Source organism: Jaculus jaculus, chromosome 1 (genome assembly GCF_020740685.1).
Source record: "Jaculus jaculus isolate mJacJac1 chromosome 1, mJacJac1.mat.Y.cur, whole genome shotgun sequence".
Lineage (NCBI taxonomy): Eukaryota > Metazoa > Chordata > Mammalia > Rodentia > Dipodidae > Jaculus > Jaculus jaculus.
Window position 1 is genome coordinate 104,214,784 of NC_059102.1, and position 20,629 is coordinate 104,235,412.

Genomic DNA, 20,629 nt, shown 5'->3' on the forward strand with positions numbered 1-20,629 from the left:
GTGGTGTCCACCCTCTGCTTATGCCATAGTTTTCCCCTGCCATCGTGAAGCATCCTCTCAAGCCTGTGAGCCAAAATAAACTCTTTTTCCCACAAGCTGCTCTTGGTTGGGTGATCTCTACCAGCAGTGCGAACCTGACTCAACAGACAGACAGGGAGAGTGGGTGCATCAGCACCTCTAGACGCATGCACCACTTTGTGTATCTGGCCGTACGTGGGTATTGGGGAATCAAACCTAGTTTGCTAGGCTTTGCAGGCAAACACCGTAACTGCTGAGCCATCTCTTCAGCCCTGCTCCAAGTTTTTGTAACAGTGAATACCTTGAGTACTCTTTGAAGGTAAAACATTTGGTTTTCCAATATATCCTTGCTAGAATATTTTTAAAAAATATTTTTATTTATCCAAGAGAGAAAAGAGAGAGGGTTTGAGCAAAAATGGGCATGCCAGGGCCTCTTGCTACTGCAGATGAACTATGAATGCCTGCACTTTGTGCATCTGGTTTTACGTGCTAGTACTAGGGGATTTAACTGAGGCCAGCAGGCTTTGCAGATAAGGGTCTTTAACTGCTGGGCTAGCAAAGTCTTCAGGGAGATAGGGCTGAGATGGGCTAAGAAAAGTTGGGATCGTAAAAACAGGCTGTGAACCTTAGAAAGTTTTTGGTTAATATGGTATCGTTTTAGGTTACTAAGTTATGAATTCTGGATTCCAGAGCAGTCCTTTTTGTCGTGACTGCTGCAGTTGAGGACCCACCTTAGGTCACTCAGGTTCCCTTCCTTCTCCCCTAGTCACTGTATTGGGATAGCCACAGGGATGGCTGTTCAGAAGGAACTTGAGTAGATGTGAACCCCAAGAGCATGGCATCCTTTGCCATGAACTGCACTTGGGCACTTCACTGTCCAACTTCTCCAGAGGTTGACTGCAGGTCATATACTTACAAAACAAACCCAAGGAGGGCTGAGTTCAGTAGAAAGCAAGACTCTTGGTGTTGTGCTCCAGCCGTTTCTTGCTGTGTTCTGCATTCTCTCTAAGACTGGGAGCTCCTGGAAGTGTAGGGCTGTGTCTTCTATCTCTTGTGCTCTATAGCTCAGACATGAGAGGTGTATAGACAGGGGAGAGGGAAGGAGGGGACGGGAGGGAAGAAAAAGGGGGGAGGGGAGAGAGTAGGATCTATATTTAGCAAGAGGGAGAGACACTCATCAAGGGTGTGTGAGTGAGCTTGCTGGCAGGGTTGTGTGTGCGTGAGTGTGCTGGGAAGGGGGTGTGTGCGCCAGCAACGTGTGAGGAGGGCTGGTGCCCTATGGGAGGGTGCAGGCAGGAAGCAGCTGGAGAGGAGGAGGAGCAGCAGCAGGAGCTGCCCTGCTTTCGTCTCCTCTCAAAGCACGGAATCATTGAGTTAGAATTCCACAACCAGTTGAAGTTTGGCTGCTGTTGCCTTCAGCAGGCTGGTCTTCAGAATCCCCCCTGACAGAGGTGCGGACCAGATTGGATTCCTATTGCAGCCGGAGACTCCTGCCCCGCCTTCACTGAGGGATTTCTTTGCTAGGCATTGTTCCTATCATCAACTTTGCACCGAGGAGGCAGCCAGCTGGGTGCAACTGAAAATAATAGCTCCTTGGCTCTGTTTGTCTGTTGGGAAAGCCACTGCGCCGTGGCTTAGAAAGTTCTCTTCCCGTGGCTTCTCTGTCAAACCAAGGAGTGCTTCTGAATGGATTTCCTCTTAAAGGCATCACTTGTGTTCTAAAAGTCAAGAATTTGTGGTTTTTTTTTTTCTTTTCTTTTCATTTCCTTAACCCCTGTTTTGGTTGCAGCAACAAGGTAAGTGGTATTGAGTATATGACTGACTCTGAACGACAAGCGGGGACAAAAGCAGAGCATTTGTGGGTGGAATATGGAGCAGCCACATTAATTACATAACTGCTTGGGCCAAGTTGCTGGTGGGGGTCATTATAATGAGTGGAAAATAGCATACTCAGTGCTAGGGTAGACTCTTCACAGGCACGTGTTTGTGTGCAGATAACCTGGTCATTCACCTCTCCTGGGTACTCTGCTATATGTATTCAAGTAGTCTCTCCACCCTGCTGGATTCCATGCATACTTGTATACAAATAATGCTCCTGTCTCTTGATGTGTCCATGTGCTCAGAACTTACCTGTGTGGTCTTTCCTGTATGTGCATTACATAGACAGTCCCCTTCATTCATCTTATATGAATCCACATAAGCTGTTTCTCCCTCTGGATACATTCATGTACAGAGATCATCTGTCCCTTCATGCATTTATGCATGTACTTAGGTAACCTTTCTGTTCTTATATATTCAACAACCTTTCCATCCTTCCTCTGTGCATATGTGGAGGGGCTGTACTATTCTGTCTAATGTGTGCATATGCTTTAGAAAAAGAAAAGTCATCTTGAGTTTTCCCAGCCTTGAGTGTGTGCACGCATGCTTGTAATTTATCTATGTCATGCTTATGTAGTGAATGAGTCCTGACTATAAATTGAAAGCCCACTTTTATTTTTTTAGGCTTTTTTTCAAGGTAGGGTTTCACTCTAGCCAAGGCTGACCTGGAATTGACTATGTAAACTCAGGATGGCCTTGAACTCATGGTAATCCTCCTACCTCTGCCTCCCAAGTGCTGGGATTAAAGGCGTGTGCAACCACGCCCAGTTTGGAAGCCCACTTTTAGATCTTAGCCTTCCTCAGTGACCTTGGTTAAGTCTAATTTAGTTTCTTTAAGCTCTATTTTTCTTTTAGATGAAATCAAAATAGCTCTTCATCTCTCACAGGGTTGTTGTGATGATAAAATGTGAATTTTGTAAACAGACCATTGTAAACAAATGTAGTATTTTACCATTATTACATGTCCCTCTAATGGACCATGGACCTAGCTGCATGGAGATCATGGTCTTGTCTATGCAAGGTCACCAATCCTTCTTTGTGAAGGGATAGCTTCTGTGGAAGTAACCAGGCTTATGTAGTTTTGCCTAGGGTATTGTTAAAAGAAGAAAAAAGTGCTACTCAGAACTACAGGATATTGAGGAAAGGTCAAGTTTAAAGAAAAAAAGGTTCATCTTCTGTAGATTAGGTTCTTTGTAGCCTTGAAAAAGATTGAATCTTTCACAAAACAGTTTCATTGTAGGATCAAAGTAAGCAGACACAAAGATGAGCGAAAGAAACAGAACATTTTGCTTCTACTGAAATGACAGTTTGGTCTTTGTCATGAACATCTACTGCCAAGTTGTGAAGGCTATCCAGAGAGTCCTGTATCCCAAACTTCTAGACCCATGTTGTTCACTATGTTAGCTAATAGCTGTGTGTGATGTTGAGTACTTGTAGAGTTAGTTTACTTTAGTTTTCTTCTTTAATTTTTTTCTTTCCCCTCCCCTTCCACCCATCTCTTCCCTTTCCCCCTTTTCTTCCTCCTCCCTTCCTTTCTCTCTCCCTTCCCTTCCCTCCCCTCTTTCTTCTCTTCCTTTCTCCTCCTTCCTTCTCTTCCCCCCTCCCTCCCTCCCTCCCTCCCTTCTTTCCTCCCCTCCACCCCCCACCCCATCAGGGTTTCATGCAGCCCAGGCTGGCTGTGAACTCACTATTTAACTGAGAATGACCATGAAATCCTTATCATCCTATCTCCACCTCTAAAGTGCTGAGATTGTAGGAGTGGTTCACCATGCCTAGCTAGTCGACTTTGGGATGTGCTGTGTGTGTGTGTTCTATATGAGATTTCAAAGACAGTATTAAAAAGAATGAAGATACATAATTATTTTTATATTGATTACATATTGAAATGGTAATATTTTAGATTTGAGGTTAAATAAAACACTAAGATTAATTTCTCCTGTTTCTCTATACTTTTTAATGTGGCTACTAGGAAAATTACATATGTGGCTCACATTGTACTTCTATTGGACAGAGCTATACCAGACCCACCATTACCAAGGGGATCAGCACAGCTTTTCTTCCTAGAAGGACAAATGAGAGTCCCGTCTTGGCGCCTCTCCTTGTCAGTCTCATATGCTGAAGAGATACTAGCTGATTGATGGTCTGGTAATTTTAGTCCTGAGTTCCCAGAAAACTATGAGTAAATGTTGTTGGGGAGAGGTTTCCAACCTTAGTTTTACAATGAAAACAGGTTGTAAGCTATCAATCTAGAAGGAAAACTGGAACTTGAAGGCAGTATGTTGTCATGGAAACAGAAGTGAATCAGCAAGTAAGAGATCTGGATTCTAATTCAGCTCTGCCATCAACTTCTTTGTACATTCCGTGGCACAGAGTTCTCACTGTGCCAGGCCCTGTCCTATGTGTTAGAAATTCAGAAATAAAGCACATTTTCCTATGTAAAGGGGTTTATACCCCCTGTTGGTCCCTAAGCAAGATCCTCTGACTTGAACACTAACAACAAGGATGTCGTTCTAGGCCTAAGGGTTATAGTCTTAGGTAGGCAAGTTTTGAGAAGGTCCAGTTCTTGTCCTACCTAAATATTTTCAATTTTAAAATTTAGAAAAATATTATTTTGTATTTTATTTTAATTAATTTATTCATTTGACAGAGAAAAAGAGAGAGAAAGAGAGAGAATGGGCACGCCAGGGCCTCCAGCCATTGCAGATGAACTCCAGATGTGTGTGCCCTTTTGTGCATCTGGCTAACATGGGACCTGGGGAATCAAGTCTGGGTCCTTTGGCTTTGCAGGCAAATGCCTTAACCACTAAGCCATCCTTCCAGCCCTAGAAAAACATTATGATAGCCAAACTATTCCATAGACTAAACCACAACACACAATGTTAAGGGATAGCTCATCTAGGGAACTGCAGCACTGGGGCCTTAATAAACTTTTGTTCTACTCTGAGACATTCTTATTTCCTCAGTGGCTTAGAGCCTTTGGTTTACAGCCTGTTGGGATTGTTTCACACATTGAGAGGCTGTTTGATGGATGTACATTGAATCCTGGCCTGTTCCCAGAGGCCCCTGGTTGTTTCCTCCTAGCCAAGATTTGGGTCAGAGACAATTTTTATGAAGACTAGTCACATTCTTAGTCATGTTTATTGGACAAGTCAGAGAGGAGTAAAGGAATCAGCCATTGTAGAAAACTAAGGAGTTTTTCTCATATTTTTTTTTGTTTGTTTTGAGGTAGGATTTCACTATAGCACAGGCTAACCTATTATTTACTATGTAGTCTCAGGGTAGCCTCAAACTCACAGCAATCCTCCTACCTCAGCCTCCTGAGTGCTAGGATTAAAGGCATGTGCCACCATGCCCAGCTCCCTAATTTGTTTTTTGAGGTAAGATCCCACTTTAGCCCAGGCTGACCCGGAATTTACTATGCAGTCTCAGGGTAACCTTGAACTCACAGTGATCCTCCTACCTCCTAAGTGCTGGGATTAAAGGTGTGCACCACCACGCCCCACTCTTTGGTTTTGCAAGCAAATGCCTTAACCACTAAGTCATTTCTCCAGATATATATATGTGTGTGTGTGTGTGTATGTATGTATGTATGTATGTATGTATATTTATATTTTAGGCAAGCCCAGCAGACTGGCCTTTTTTTTTTTTAGGGGGGCAGTTTCAAGGTAGGGTTTCACTCTAGTCCATGTTGACCTGGAATTCACTCTGTATTCTCAGGGTGGCCTTGAACTCACAGCACTCCTCCTACCTCTGCCTCCTGAGTTTAAAAATATTTTTATTTACTTGTAAGCAGAGGCAGAGAATGAATGAAAATGAATGAGAGAGAATGGGCATGCCAGGGCCTCTTGCCATTGCAAATGAACTCCAGATACATGTGCCACTTTATGCAACTGGATTTACATAGGTACTGGGGAACTGAACCCAGGCCAACAGGCTTTGCAAGTAAGTACCTTTAACAGCTGAGTCATCTCTTCAACCCCTAACTTGGGTTTAATAGGCTGGCACTGATGAGTTGTCATTTAAGGGTCTGCTCCCAGCTGTAATTCTCAGCTTTAACTTTTGGGTAATTCTTTTTTTTTTTTTTTCATTTTGTTTTCCTGTATTCCCTTTTCAAATGTAAGTAAGTGCAGTCTTATTTTTCCCCAGTACCAGGCAAACAACACAGAGATGGGTGGTCAGAATGTATGCATGAGGTTTGACGAGTTGACTAGAATGGCTTGGCCAGCAGAGTTGGCAGGGATGGCACTGAACACCTTGATGACAACTAGAGGGTGAGCTTGCACTGAGCAGACCCCAAAGCCTCTCCATCCCACCCCTGTGGAAATAGTACTTCTCTGTGGCCTGCCCTGCTCTGCTGTTGCCCCTCATCTCCTTTCCATTCTTCCCTAGTATCAAGGCTCACTCTTTTTGGTTTGTTTGTTTGTTTTTTCCAAGGTAGGGTAGTCCAGGCTGACCTGGAATTCACTATATAGTCTCAGGGTGACCTTGAACTCAAGGCAGTCTTCTTACCTCTGCCTCCCAAGTGCTGGGATTGAAGGTGTGCACCACCACAGCTGGCCTAGTGCTCACTTTTTATTACAACTTGGACAATAACATATAGCATTCATTCATGTTTGCTCTCTGCCTCCCTCCCTCCTTTCTTTTTCCCCTCCCCCTCCTTCCCCCTCCCTCTCTCCTTCTTTCCTACCTCCCTTCTTTCCTGTCTCCCTTCTTTCCTGTCTCCCTTCTACCTTTCTTTCTCCCTATCCCCTTTCCTCTTCTCTTCCTCTCTGTCTTCCTCCCTCTAAAGCTTAACATAGTAGAGAATAGGAGCTGTGTCTTGTATCTCAGACACATAGCTTGGTGCCTGGCATATGCTTTAAGTATTCATTAGTTAAAATTGACTTGGTGAACAGATAGCCCTTCTATGATTGGCCCATTCATCTCACCCTGTGGATAGCAGCAGCAAAGAGGTGCTGAAGAAGAAGGCAGAACAGAGCCTCCTGGCTCTGAGGTTTGTCCCTTTTGCTAATTTACCCTCTGGCATCACACTGAGCTTGTCCCTACTCCACAGTCTAAAGACCTGGGCGACAGCATGTGTTTGGTGCCTTTGTAGAACGTGTAGAACCATAGGAGCTGATTCGTCAGTGTAGTTCATGTAGAGGCAATGATGCCACCTCAAAGAAGCTTTGGCGATTCTGTTTGTTCAGTGTATTGAAGTCGCCTTCTTTGGGGCTGGGAGAAGTTGTTGTGGCAGCTGTAGTTGGAAATTTCCTATGTCACTAGACTTAGGGAGCCAGTAAGCTCTGCCTTCAATTCTTCACAGAGGCCATGAATGAGAAAAGGGTATTCTCAAAGGAGTGGCTATGCCATTTATCTTCTGTGTGGCCGGCCAGCCAGTGCTAGGGGAGGATACTGGTGAGACTTCCCAAAAGCTTGTGCATGTCTACCTGGAGTACTGATTTGACAAGCAGAAGTAGATGCGTATCCTCAGGTTAAACCAGCCTATAGGAGAGCCAGCTTTGTATTGTTCCTGATCCTCTGCCTCACATAGACTAAATGGGGCTGGCTTTGGAGAACCTGGAAATGAATTCTGAGCCTCACCAATAACAGGAAGAAGCTTGTCTTCTTATAACCTTTTGCCTCTTTTTCATGTGAGGCTGCCCAAGACAGGATGGAAGATTTACTGACACCCAAGTGAAGTGCTCAAAACCCAATGATTTGCTCCTTTCCACTCTTACTTTAAAAAAGAGCACTTCTAAAAGAAAGCAAGACTAACTCGAAGTATAACACACTGTACTTGTGGAATTCCAGGCACTGCTGCAGACCATTAGGAGGGACTGGGCCAGAGGAGAAGACATGGCTCATTGAAATCATACCCTATAGGTGATTGGATGTTTGGCTTAGTCTGTAGTGGTTTCTATGCTTGTTTGATTCAAAGACTTCATGTGTCTGCAGTCCTTTACACAGTGTTACCAAGTACCCCTTTCTCATTTTATCTTTGTAACATCCTGTGATTATTTCCTGCATTTTACAGATGAAGAAACCAATGCACAGAGGTCAGTAGTTTAATCCAAGGTCACTGGTGAAGCGACCTAAGCTTAAGTCTCAGTAGCACTTGCCCTTGGCCTCAAGTGGTTATACATAGGGACCCCATCTTTGTTTAGTATAAGCAATCTTTCACTTTTAAGACAATCTTTTAAAAAGATGAACTAGCATGGCCAGCCCTTGCAGAGCCAGAGAGTTCAAGGCTAATACCAGGTACCAAAAGTAAATCAGGGACACCCAGTGCCCACGTAGCTAAGAAGAAAATATAGGAGTATTTTTGGAAGCACACATTTTGTGCTTCTGGAAGAAGAAAAAGAAAAATTTGAGGTAATCCTAGAATTGGAAGTTGATCTTCCTAAGCAACTGGGCATCAGGCCCAAACCTAAAGATTCAGGTCATGTACATGGAACATCCTTGAAGGCTACACTGAGTTTGGCCAGGTAAGGCCTATGGCTGCTCCTGGCTCCTTGAGATCTGAAGTAAAACAATAGTCATTAATTGGCCCCCCACTGCCTCACAGGATAGGTAACCAACTTAAATGGGGAATTCCTTTTTGAGGTAGAGTTCCTAGATGAACTGGAAAGAAGAGAAGAAGGTTAAAAAAAAAATTGGGAATTCATCGAGTTTCTGTTTCTTGATTCTTGACTTAGTTGCTTCCTGTAAAAAAAAAAGAACTTCATCTTTATCCCAAGTCATATGACTAGTCTTTCTGGTGGTTCTTAATTTAGGAAATTTAAATTTCAGGCTCAGAGGCTGGGGAGATGGCTCAGTGGATAAGAACACTTGCTCCACAAGTATGAGGACCTGAATTTGACCCCCAGTACCTATATTAAAAGCTGTGCACATAGCCGGGCATGGTTGCGCACACCTTTAATTCCAGCACTTGGGAGGCAGAGGTAGGAGAGTTGTTGTGAGTTCAAAGCCAGTTTGAGACTACATAGTGAATTCCAGGTCAGCCTGGGTTAGAGCAAGACCCTACCTCAAAAAAAACCCAAAAATTTCCAGGTCTGATGGCTCATGCTTTTAATTCCAGTACTTGGGAGGCAGAGGTAGGAGGATTGAAATGAGTTTCAAGGCCACCCTGAGACTACATAGTGAATTCCAGGTCAGCCTTGGGTAGAGTGAGACACTACCTCAAAAAACAAAACAAACAAACAAAAAAACTGGGCATAGACATACATTCCTACCACCCCAGTGCTGGAGTGTGGGCAAAGATAGAATCACTGGGGCTCTCTGGTCAGCCAGTCTAACCAAAAAATAAGGAGCTCTAGGTTCATTGAGAGACCCTTTCTCAAAGAAATAAGGCAGAAGAGCAACAGAGAAAAACACCCAGCATCTTCCTCTTAACTTTTACATGCATACACAATGTAAAATAAAAGTCAGTAGGGGTTTATTAGAAATCTGGATCAAATTTTAAAAAAGAAAAGACTAGAAAAAGGGAAACTATCTCCTGACAAGCAACTTAAAGCTGGCATGTCTAGGCCATCTTAAGCCTTGAAGAGAAACATAGCAGGGTCAGAGAGGATTGGAATTCTTGTGCCTTCCCAGACGCTGTACTAGTGGCCTTGTGCTTCCAACTCCGCTCTTCCCCATCTTATGCACGGTCCTAATAAAAAGGAAATGCCCCCCCCCCATAAGATAAACGTTAGTCAGCCTGTGTAGTATAGTTGCCAGTGGTTTAAAGTACCAGGAACAAGGCTGGCAGCAGATCTGTCTTCAGTGTTTTTGGAGAATAGCAAACCCTTTTGTGATGTAACCAACTCCGGACTTGTCCTTTGCATTTGTCGCTCCAGGCCACTCAGAGGATGAGAGCAACCCCCTGACAGTATACTGGCAGTGATTTAGCATAGTGTCATGAAGGATCCTCTGAACTTGGGTATTGATTAGCTGCACCAAGCCCTTAGTGACTGTTAAGTAGAGTTCAAAGAGCACTAGGATGAGCTTGAGCCTCCTCCATCTGACTCAGTTGTGGGCCTATTCTGTGTGAGTCATTGGTTGCTTGCCCCTCTAGACACCAATATGCTAAGTGCCGCCTTAAGTTCTGGACAGCACTGCGTCCATGCTATGCCTCCTTATTCTGATATTAGCTGTAGTAATACTTTTTGTTTCCTACAAATTTAAAGTTCTTGCCTTGGTCTTTTTTTTTTTCCCCAAGTGAATGGTTGCTTATCAGTAAACACAGGGAGATGTTTTGTTACAAGCAGATAGATCTATCTTCACCAGATAGAGTCTTCGCTAGAAAAACAAAATAGGAAAAAAAAAATGTTCTATGTCTTGTCTTTTCATTGTGTATGTGATTTGAAGCATCTGTTTTTTCATCCTTGACCAGACTTTAAAGTTGGATTTTGTAAATGTTCAAGTAAGTCACTCAGTGACCTTACCCTAGCCACCTTCCAGTAGCTTGTCTCTATACTGATGTCTTATAAAGGACACAGAAGATGCTGGGTACAGTGGCTCGTCCCTATAATCTCACTACTCGGGAGGTAGGAGGATCCATCCTGTGAGTTTGAGGTCAGGGTAGGCTACAATAAGACCTTACCTCAAAAAAACAAACAAAAAACTAAACACATGAAAGGTTTTATTTAGTTTGGTACTGATATTCTAAAGGGAAATCAAGAAGCTAGCACTGATTTGATTGCCTACAGCCTTCAAGATTAAGGTTAGAAGGCTGACCAGAGTTGGATAAAGTGCTTGCCATGTAGGTGTGAGTACCAGAGTTCAGATTCCCAGACCCCTCATAAAGCCAGAAGCTGTTGTAGGCATCTCCCAGTACATTTATGGTGAGATGGGAGGCAGAGACAGGAGAATTTCCTAGAAGCTCATGGACCAGCTAGCCTGGTGAATGGAATGGTAAACAGTGAGAAACCCTGCTTCAGATAGTTATCAGAAAGCTGTCATTTGACCTTCACACACATGACATGGCATGTGTGCTCCCACACTCACAGAGAAACGTGTATGCGTACACATACACACCAAAAAGATAAAGAAGGTAATGTCCTTATCCCTACTTGTCAGCCTGATTCAGATTAAAATTGTCCTGCTTCATTCTGATCTGAGTGCACTATTTTCCTTTCTCACTAGCTACAGAATAAGAGTCAAGCCAGGATCCAGGGCCATGTGCCAGGCTTGGAGGCTACACATGAGGCCATTCCAGGCAGCCCTGTGGGTTAAGCTCAAGGCATCAGTCAACAATAATTGCTAGAAACAGACCAAACAAATAAAAGGGGAAGAAAAAACAGTACAGATAATTTTTCTTTTAAGCATCCTGATAAAAAAAAAAAATAAGAGAACGAAGCAAAGAACCAACACCACCTAGACGCTGAGGGAGAAAATGAAGCGATTGCTACAAGAGTCAGAGGAAGAAATTATGGTCACCTTGGGGCCTTCATCCAGGCTTTCACCAGATAAGGTCAAGGCAGAGACTATGTATGGTGTCATCAGTAAGTCCTCAGGCCCTGCTGGATCCTTATCAGAGGACAACTTACCCTCTTGCTATGGGTCAGCAGCCTCAGCCACCAATGGAGATAAAGATGGGGACCGACTTTGCAGCTTTGGGCAGCAGGCCAGTAGCCATCTTCCTCTGGCCTCTGCTGCCTGTGTTTCAGGGTCTGGTTCTCAGGTCCCATCATCTGTCAGCATTACCACAAGCTGTCAAGAGCCCTCAGAGAAGAATGACACCAAGCCCCTTTTGTACAGAAGTCCTGGCCAAGGATGCAGCCATGACCAGCGAGAGCCTTTGGGGGATGTAGTAGAATATATCATCAGAGAGCTGCAGGGCATCAGCCGTCTTCAGTCTGAGATTGCTGAGCTGCAGCAGCATTTGAGCCAAGTCCAGGGTTCGGTGGATGAAGTATCTAGCTGTGTAGACTCGGTACTGAGTGAAATAGAAGGCTTGCATGTGAGCAGCAGCTCCCTGGCCAAAGTATGTGAAGGGGGAAAGGCCCAGGAAACCCCTGTGGGAAGACCCAGTGAGGAAGCCATTCTTTACCTGTATGGACTTCCTGAACAAGATGGGGAAAACACTATGGAATTAGTGGACAACTTTCTAACCAAGCACCTCTGTGTTAATGGCATGCAGTGCAGCAGGTACATCAGAGAAGCCTACAGGGCCGGCACAGCTCCTGCTCCTAGGCCCACTGTCGTGAAACTTGTCCATTTAGAACATAGAGACTTCATCTTGCAGAAATCCCTCCTCTTGCAGAGTGTGGGGGTCAGGGTTGCCACAAGAGAAGAGCTAAGTTGGCCACAGGGCTGTAAGAGTCCCCAGAAGGAGCTCATGTCATGTTTGCAACAACTTCAAGATCCTGGATTAGATTCATTAAACCAGGATAAACCAGCTCTTCAGATGGAAACAGGGGCCAGAAGACTCATGATAGAACCATACCAAATGAGTGCTCCCAGTCAACATGGAGAACACCAGACTTCTGAGCAACAAGGCCCTTGCTTCCCACCAAAGGAAAACTTAGCAAAACAGAGTCATATGTCTAAACCAGAGGAATTAAAACAAACATCGAGAACATTCCAGATAATTTGTGACAGCTGTGGTGAACTGTCTCCTCTTCATCAACTTGAAGATCCTTCCTCAGTATTAAAATCAAAAGAGGAAGATTGTGGGAAATCTCAGATTTTCAAACAGGGCAGCCAAGAACTTGAAGCATGTAAAGGGGCAGAACTAGGAAATGACCACAGCGATGAAAGTAAGGCCAACAGCTGCCTGCCACTGTCGGTGTCACTGAAGGGGGAGAGGGTAAATGCAGAGGAGGAGCCGCGGGGCTGGGAAGGTGGGCTTGCTATTCTGAGCTCAGAGCAGCTAGAGGACCTTTTGGCAGACAAGTCCAAAAGGTTTGCAACCCTGAGCTCTGGCAGCATGATGGAGGAAATGGTCCTAGGGCCCGAGTCTTTCAGTAACATGGTTCATATTGACCTGAACGAAGGAGAGCAATGTGCTGCACAGGTCCTTCAGGATGTCTTGGACAAGTCTTGTGTTCTGGGTGGATCACAGGAGGATGAGGATGTGGAAATCAAGTTTTATACAACTAAGCTGGGCCGAGCAATTCACCACTTCCGTTCGGCTCTGCAGGGGGTGTTTCAGAAGCTGGAAAACAGTGAGTCCATCAGTCCTGAGGACCTAGAAAGCAATGAGAGCGGTTCCCAGTCAGAGAATAGTGATCGACTTCTTGGAACAGTGAGTTCTGGGGGTACTCAAGATTTCTCCATGGAGAGCCCTGGCAGTCAGGGGAGTGAGAGCTTGCTCAGTGTGGCCTCTGGTGGAGTGAGCCACTGTGTACAAGGTGACCAAACCCCTCAAGACCCAAGCATCTTCTCTCTTGCCTCTAATAACTCACCTCTTGTATACTCACTGCCCAGTTTCCCTCTGGCCCCATGTCTGGGAAGTGACACTTGTTCCAGACCTGCCTCTCCCAATCAAGGCAAACTGAGTTTAGAGCAAGTGTGCGCAGAGACCATTTACCTCAACAAGTGCATCAACAATTTTAAAAATGTTCTAAGAGAAAAAAGACTGAGGCAGAAAAAACTTTTGCATGAGCTAGTACAGAAGGCAAACCACCTTTCAGTTGAAGACACGCCCTCAGGTACTCTGAATTTCTGTGTCATCAGATCCTTTGGTGTGGCATCCATCTGTATACATGGATCCTGCATGGTGGCAAGTTTCATAAAGTGATGGGGTTGGCTCATGGCTTGGATCAGTGTAAAAATTACTTAAGCAAATCCAGGGGGAATTGGAGTGAAAGGGTTCTAAAGTAACAGGAAGGAAGGTCCAGTTCCTGTCCTTAGACCTTCCCAGTCTATTGGGGGAACGATGAGAAGAACCTTTTCATGGTGGGTTGGGGGGGAGTCTGGGCTGCAGACGCTTGCAGCATGGGGCTTTCAGGATGTTCAGGTGTAAAGCACATGTGGGGACCAAGAGTGGAGGAAGAGATATTAGTTCACAGGTGCCAGAAGGGCAGAGAAAGAATCTGTGTTGCTTGTTAAAATTGCTATCCATTGTTTTTGTTTGAAAGAGTGTCATTTTCCCAGCAGTCGAAGAGGCTTCTCCACCTCATAGGCACTGTAGGAATATCCTTGCCCTTACCTGTTTGTCACCTTCCTAGTCCTGGCCTTGCCAACACAGGACCTTCCACCTGACCTGGAAAATTCAGGAGCTGCTTATTTATTGTGCTGACCCTGCCCATGGGCCCACCTGCCCTCCGTGGGTCATATTCCCCTGCTGTCTTCTCCAGCTAAAGATTGGTTACTCTAGGACTGAAAAATCAAATGTGTCTTTGACTACAAGAAATGAGACAACTTTTTTTCTAGGCAGTATGGAAATAGGTAGTTTCAAGTTTTTCTTCTCCAAAGCAAAATTAAATTTATTCAGAGAGCATATGGTATATTCATCCAGTTTTAAATATAAATGGGGTTACCCTCTTTTGCACATAACCTGATTAATTTTCCTGAGACAGAGTTAAAATTATGAAACATAATTATGTTGGCAAAGGTGTAAGGATCAGGTGCTCATAGGTGGGATGGGAGCATAAATTGGTAGAACCTCTAGAAAGAAAAGCAATTGACAAAATTTATCATGATTAAATATATTTATATCTTTTGAGCCCTCAACCTCACTTCCAGGAATGTATCCTGTAGATACATTTTCACAAGTGCAAGTGACATATGTACAGGGCTATTTTTGAAGCATTGTTTTCAATAGTAAGGATTGAAAGCAACTTAAATGTTCTTTAAATAGTTGTCTAATAAATTACTGGCATGTGCAAACAACAGAGTACAGCCCAGTATAGCTATAAAAAGAATGAGATAGCTCTCTTTACCCAAAAGGAAAGTTAGCTAAGATTTGTCAACATATGATAAAAGCATAGTGCAGAGCCGTATGTATAAGATGCTTTCACTTATATACAATGAGGAGAGAAAGAACACACCCTCATGGGGCTTACTTGTTGTATATATGTATAGAGAATATCTAAGGAAGGGTACATGAGAAACTAGTACAGTTACTTAACAGAAATACCATCTGATAAATGCATTGTTAGGTGATTTCCTTACTGTTTGAACATCAGAATATAGTCTACTGTACACCTAGGCTACATGATATATAGCATCCTCTATGTAGCCTGTTTGCCCAAATGCTTATGCCATCTGACTGTACATATTTCCCCGGGGAAAAGGTGTATCAGATGAAAAACTATGGGACAGGATAGATTTTTTCCTTTTTACTTTTTAGAATGAAAATCATATAAATGTAATATCAAGTGATGAAATGAAATTTAGCAAATGAAAATAAAATCACATCACTCTTTTCATATCTCTAGAGTTGTTCCTTATATCATATGAAAAAGTCTAAATTTCTTCACCTGGCATTCAGGGTTACTTCAGCTAGTCACTAATGTACATTTTCCAGTTAATGTTTTCTTGTTAACACTATGCATCTCCCAGAAGGACTGCTGTCTTACAAATTTGCCTTGCTCTTTTTGCTTCCAGCATATTCACATATATGTGCACTTTCCATCCAAAGGTGCTATGTCAGCATTTCAGCCTAGCAGATTTACTTATTCTTCCACAGCACAAAACATTGCCTCTTCCAGGAAGCTTTCTATAATTCCTCTTCTATAAAGGATTTCTTTTGTGTCTTGACTTTGGAGCCTGTTTCTCCCTGGGCATTTAGAAATTGTTTTGTTGCAGTAATAGAAATAGTATTGTCAAAGGCTGGAGGGATGGCTTAGTGGTTAAGGTGTTTGCCTGCAAAGCCAAAGAACCCAGGTTCAATTCCCCAGGACCCTCATTAGCCAGCTGCACAAGGGGAAACACGTGTCTGGAATTCATTTGTAGTGGCTGGAGGCCCTGTTGCACCCATTCTCTCTCCCTGTCAAATAAATAAATAAAAGTGAAATATTAAAAAAGAAAGAGCACTGTCAAGATAGTAGTACATCTTTACAACCTGCATAAAGCATGAAGTGGAGTTGTTGGATCAGATGATAACTATTTAACACTTTGAGATGAACTACCAGGCTATTTCCATAAGTGGTAGAAGATGATATTAGCATGAACACCAAGGGCACTTTGCTTGACCCCTAGGCCTGACATTCTGCGAGGCAGTGCAGGTACTTGTGGTACTTAAGGTCATCAGTTGGTGGCAGTGGTGGTGGTGATGATGATGAGGTTTTCTGAAGCACCAATAAAAAGCAAACCACAGTCCTGGGTCCTAGCCAAGGCCTAGGGTTGCAAAGGAAGATGGGAGGAAGTGTGACTTAGCAGCAGCGTGCCTGAAGTGCCTGCTCCCAGGCTGACTGCAGCACTGTTGGACATAACTAGAAGACTAGAACAGGGTAAGCACACAGGCCAGCCTCTCACCAACATGCTCCTTAAAATTATTATTTTACTTTTGAGAGAGAGAAAGACACAGAAAGAGAGTATATTGGTGTATCAGGGCCTTTTTAGCCACTGTGAATGAACTCCAGACACATGCGCCCGCTTGTGGTGCACGTGTGACATTGCGTGTTTACATCACTGAGTCTGGCTTACATGGGACCAGGAGATTCAAACGTGTTCTTAGGCTTTGCAGGCAAGCACCTTAACAACTAAGCTATCTCTCCATCCCTTAAAAAAACATTGTTTTTGTTTTACAGAGAAAAATGAGAGAGAATTGGTGTGCCAGGGCCTCAGCCATTGCAGTCAAACTCTAGACGCTTGTACCACCTGGTGGGCATGTGTGATCTTGCGCTTACCTTACATTTTTGTGCATCTGACTTACCTGGGATCTGGAGAGTTGAACATGGGTCCACAGACTTTGCAGGCAAGCACCATAACTGCTAAGCCATCTCTCCAGCCCCATACACCTTTAAATTTTTTATTTATTGTTTGTAGGGAGAGAGAGAGAAAATATGAATATGGGTATGCCAGGGTTTCTAGCCTCTGCAAACAAATTCCAGATGCTTACACTACTTTGTGCATCTGGCTTGACATGGGCATTGGGTAATGGAACCCAGGTCATTTGGCTTTGTAGGCAAGTGCCTTAAACTGCTGAGCCATCTCTCCAGCCCAACACCCTCCTTGTATAGTTGTTACTGTAGATACCCTAGGATCATAAACTGATGCCATGTTACACAGATGCTACCCCGATGGAGCACTTGAGAAATTAACAATCATTATGCTGTTTTGAGACCTTTTTGGACTTAAGTTTACTGAATATGGCTATTATTAATTTGAGGGTTTATTTATATTTTTTAAAAAATATTTATTGTTTATTGTTTATTAGACAGAGAGCATGCCAGGGCTTATAGCTGCTGCAGATGAACTCCAGACACATTTGCCACCATGTGCATCTGGCTTACATGGGTTCTGAGGAGCCAAACCTGGACCCTTAGTTTTCTCAGGCAAGCACATTAACCACTACACCATCTCTCTAGCTCTATTTGTTTATTTTTATTTAACTTTAAAAATTTTTATTTATCTATTACATGAGAGAAAGAAAGAGGCAGATAGTGAAAATGGGCATGCCAGTGTCTCCAGTCTCTGCAGACAAACTCCAAATGCATGCTTCACCTTGTGCATCTGGCTTACATGGGTCCTGGAGAATCCAACCTGGGTTCTTAGGCTATGCAGGCAAGTGCCTTAACTGCTAAGCCATCTTTCCAATCCCCAGCTACATACTCTTATTTGCAGTAAGCAAAATTAAGGTCTTTTCTTCCTACCATCCAACAAAAACAGATTTGGTCAAAAAGCCCTGAAATGACTGCCATAGTCATTTTCAGTCTTCTTTTTTTTTTTTAACTGACAACTTCCGTGATTGTAAACAATATCCCATGCTAATTCCCCCCACACACTTTCCCCTTTGAAACTCCACTCTCCATCATATCCCCTCCCCATCTCAATCAGTGTCTCTTTTATTTTGATGTCATGATCTTTTCATGCTATTATGATGGTCTTGTGTAGGTAGTGTCAGGCACTGTAAGGTCATGGATATCCAGGCCATTTTTTGTCTGGAGGAGCATGTTGTAAGGAGTCCTACCCTTCCTTTGGCTCTAACATTCTTTCCGCCACCTCTTCCGCAAAGGACCCTGAGCCTTGGAAGGTGTGTTAGAGATACTGCAGTGCTGAGCACTCCTCTGTCATTTCTTCTCAGCACCATGGTCAATCCCAAGGTCATTGCCATCTGAAAAGAGAAGCTTCTCTAACCAGAAATGAGAGTAGCATTAATATATGGGTATGAACATTAAGAGAAAAAAAAAAAAAAAGAGAAGTGCTTATTGGGCAGTTTGGTGGGCATAGTATATACATTTACCCAGACAGCAGCAGATGTTACACTCCTAGGGCTCATGAGTACCTCTGTTGTAGTTTTCAGTATCAGGGATATATTCCTTCCCATGGAGCAGGCCTCCAGTCAAATTAGAGGGTGGTTGGTTTCCCCTGTAACAGATATGCCTCTATTGTACCTGTTGGCTCATTTGGTCTGGCTGGCAAAATATAAGGCTTGCAGTGTCCACTGTTAGGTATCTTCACTGGTGATTTCTCTCTCTCCCATTGAGTTGCATGCAGTTTGGCTTTTTACAGATTTCTGTCAGCTGTTCTACATGGAGGAGGTTTTCAGCTCAGCTCCTGTAGGGTTTCTCAGTGACCTTGCAGCCCAAGTATGTGGAGTCTTCAGCAGTAGGGTCTTACCATCTATTCCTGGTAGGAAACCAAGGGCCTCGGCAATGGCCCGTAATGTTTTAGGGGCATCAGGGACCTTCCTGGCCAACAACTCCCATCCCTGGCACTGAAAACTTTCTAGTAATAATCTATGGCTCCTGAGTGTTCCATTAACCAAAAACATTTTCAGTCTTCTTAAGAGTTCCTCAGCAGCTTTACACAATTAATATTCACCTTTACTTCCTTATTTTTATTTTAACAGTTTTAATATCTACGTATCATAAAAATTGCCCTTCAAAGTTAGACTAGTTCCTTTTATTGTTTGTTTTGTATACTCACATAGTTATGTAACTATTCTCACTATGTAAGAACATTATCAACACATATGAAGCCCCATTTGGGGCTAGAGAGATGGCTCTGTGGTTAAAGGCTATTGTTTAAGGTTAAAGGTCTGATTGCCTGGAGGTCAGTTCCTTGATTCCCTTGTAAAACCAGACACACAAAGTGGTATATGTGTCTGGAGTTCACTTGTATCAGAAGAAACCCTTGATGCACCCATACTCAATCACACACTCTCTCTGTTTGTCTCTCTCATACACACACAAGCATACACTCACACTTTCTCTCTAAGTAAATAAATAATAAATATTACGAAAACATTACCAGTCATTCTCCAGTCTCCTTTCCTCTCAGCCTCTGACAACCACCAATCTACTTTGTATGAAATTGTGCGTTCTGTATATTTCCCACAAATGGATTCATACAGTAGTGGGTGTTTTGTGTCTGGTTTCTTTTACTTAACATGTTTTGAGATTCACTAGTGGTACGGCATATATCAGTACTTCATTTCTTTCTTTTTAAAAAACGATGGTCATTTGGAGAATTGTTAGCATTTTTGGCTCTTAAGAACAGTACTGCTATAAACATTTGAATATTTTTTTGTTGTTACTATTATTTTTCTTTCCCTTTGTTTTATTTTGTTTTCTTGTGTCAGAGACTCACTGTAGTTTGGGCTGACCTGGAATTCATTCACTGTGATCCTCCTATCTCAGCTTCCCAAGTGCTGGGATTATAGGCATATGCCACCACACCTGGCTTGTTGTTTTTCCTTTTGAGTCAGTGCCCAGGCTTTTGGAATTACAGGTGTACATCTCCACGTGAACATGGGTTTTCTAATTAACATGTACAAGTAGCATTTCTGGTTCATATATTAACTGTGTTTGCCACACTAAAGAACTATTTTAAAAAATATTTATATTTATTTATATGCAAGAGCAGAGAGTAAATAAGTGTGCCAGGGCCTCCAGCCACTACAAACCAACTACAGATGCATGTGCCACTTTGTGCATCTGGCTTGATGTGGAGACTGGGGAATTGAACCTGGGCCAGCAGGCTTTGCAGACAAGTGTCTTTAACTGCTGAGCCATCTCCCTAGCCCTGTGTGGTTCTACTGTTACACATTTCCCCTGGCAACACTATTTGTTCACTTGGCCTTAGCCATTCAGAGTAGCTGTGAATTGTTATCTCATAGTTTTGTTGGCGAGTCCATAATGATTAATGATACTGAACATCTTTTTATGGACCTACTGGCCATTTTTTATATTGTTTCTAGAGTAAGGTTTATTCACATTTTTGGCCCATTTACTTTTATTTATTTATTTGCAAGCAGGTGGGGGGGATAGAGAGAGAGAGAGAGAAAGATAGATAGAATGGGTGCAGCAGAGCCTTCAGCCACTACAAATGAACTCCAGACACATGCTCTACTTTGTGCATCTAGCTTTATATGGCTTTACTGGGGAATTGAATCTGGAACTTTGACTTTCTTTGCAAGCAGGTGCCTTAACCGCTAAGCTATCTCTCCAGCCCTTAGCCCATTTTAAAAATGGAGTTTACCTGTTTGTTGCTAAATGGTGCAAGAGGTTATATATATACTACTTTGATCATTGGTGTACAATTATTTGTTTCTTGTTTTCATTTCTTTTGAGTATATACACAGAGGTGGATTTGCTGGGAAAGATATTAATTGTAATTTTTTTAGGAATAATTGAACCATTTTCTCCAGGATTAC

At 43.1% G+C, this 20,629-nt stretch overlaps 1 protein-coding gene across 5 annotated transcripts in view; it reads left to right on the plus strand.

The window, feature by feature from the left end:
* The first annotated feature begins 1,365 nt into the window (after positions 1-1,365).
* Unc13b (unc-13 homolog B) overlaps positions 1,366-20,629 on the plus strand; it is a 65,470-nt gene continuing 46,206 nt past the window's right edge. For 4 of the 5 annotated variants that reach the window (XM_045144964.1, XM_045144972.1, XM_045144981.1 and 1 more), the window contains exons 1-2: positions 1,366-1,814; positions 11,005-13,514. In XM_045144964.1, the coding sequence (XP_045000899.1) occupies positions 11,255-13,514 (2,260 nt within the window). In that variant the 5' untranslated portion in view covers positions 1,366-1,814; positions 11,005-11,254. The remainder of the gene's footprint in view (positions 1,815-11,004; positions 13,515-20,629) is intronic. The other variant, XM_045144991.1, reaches the window with a different exon arrangement.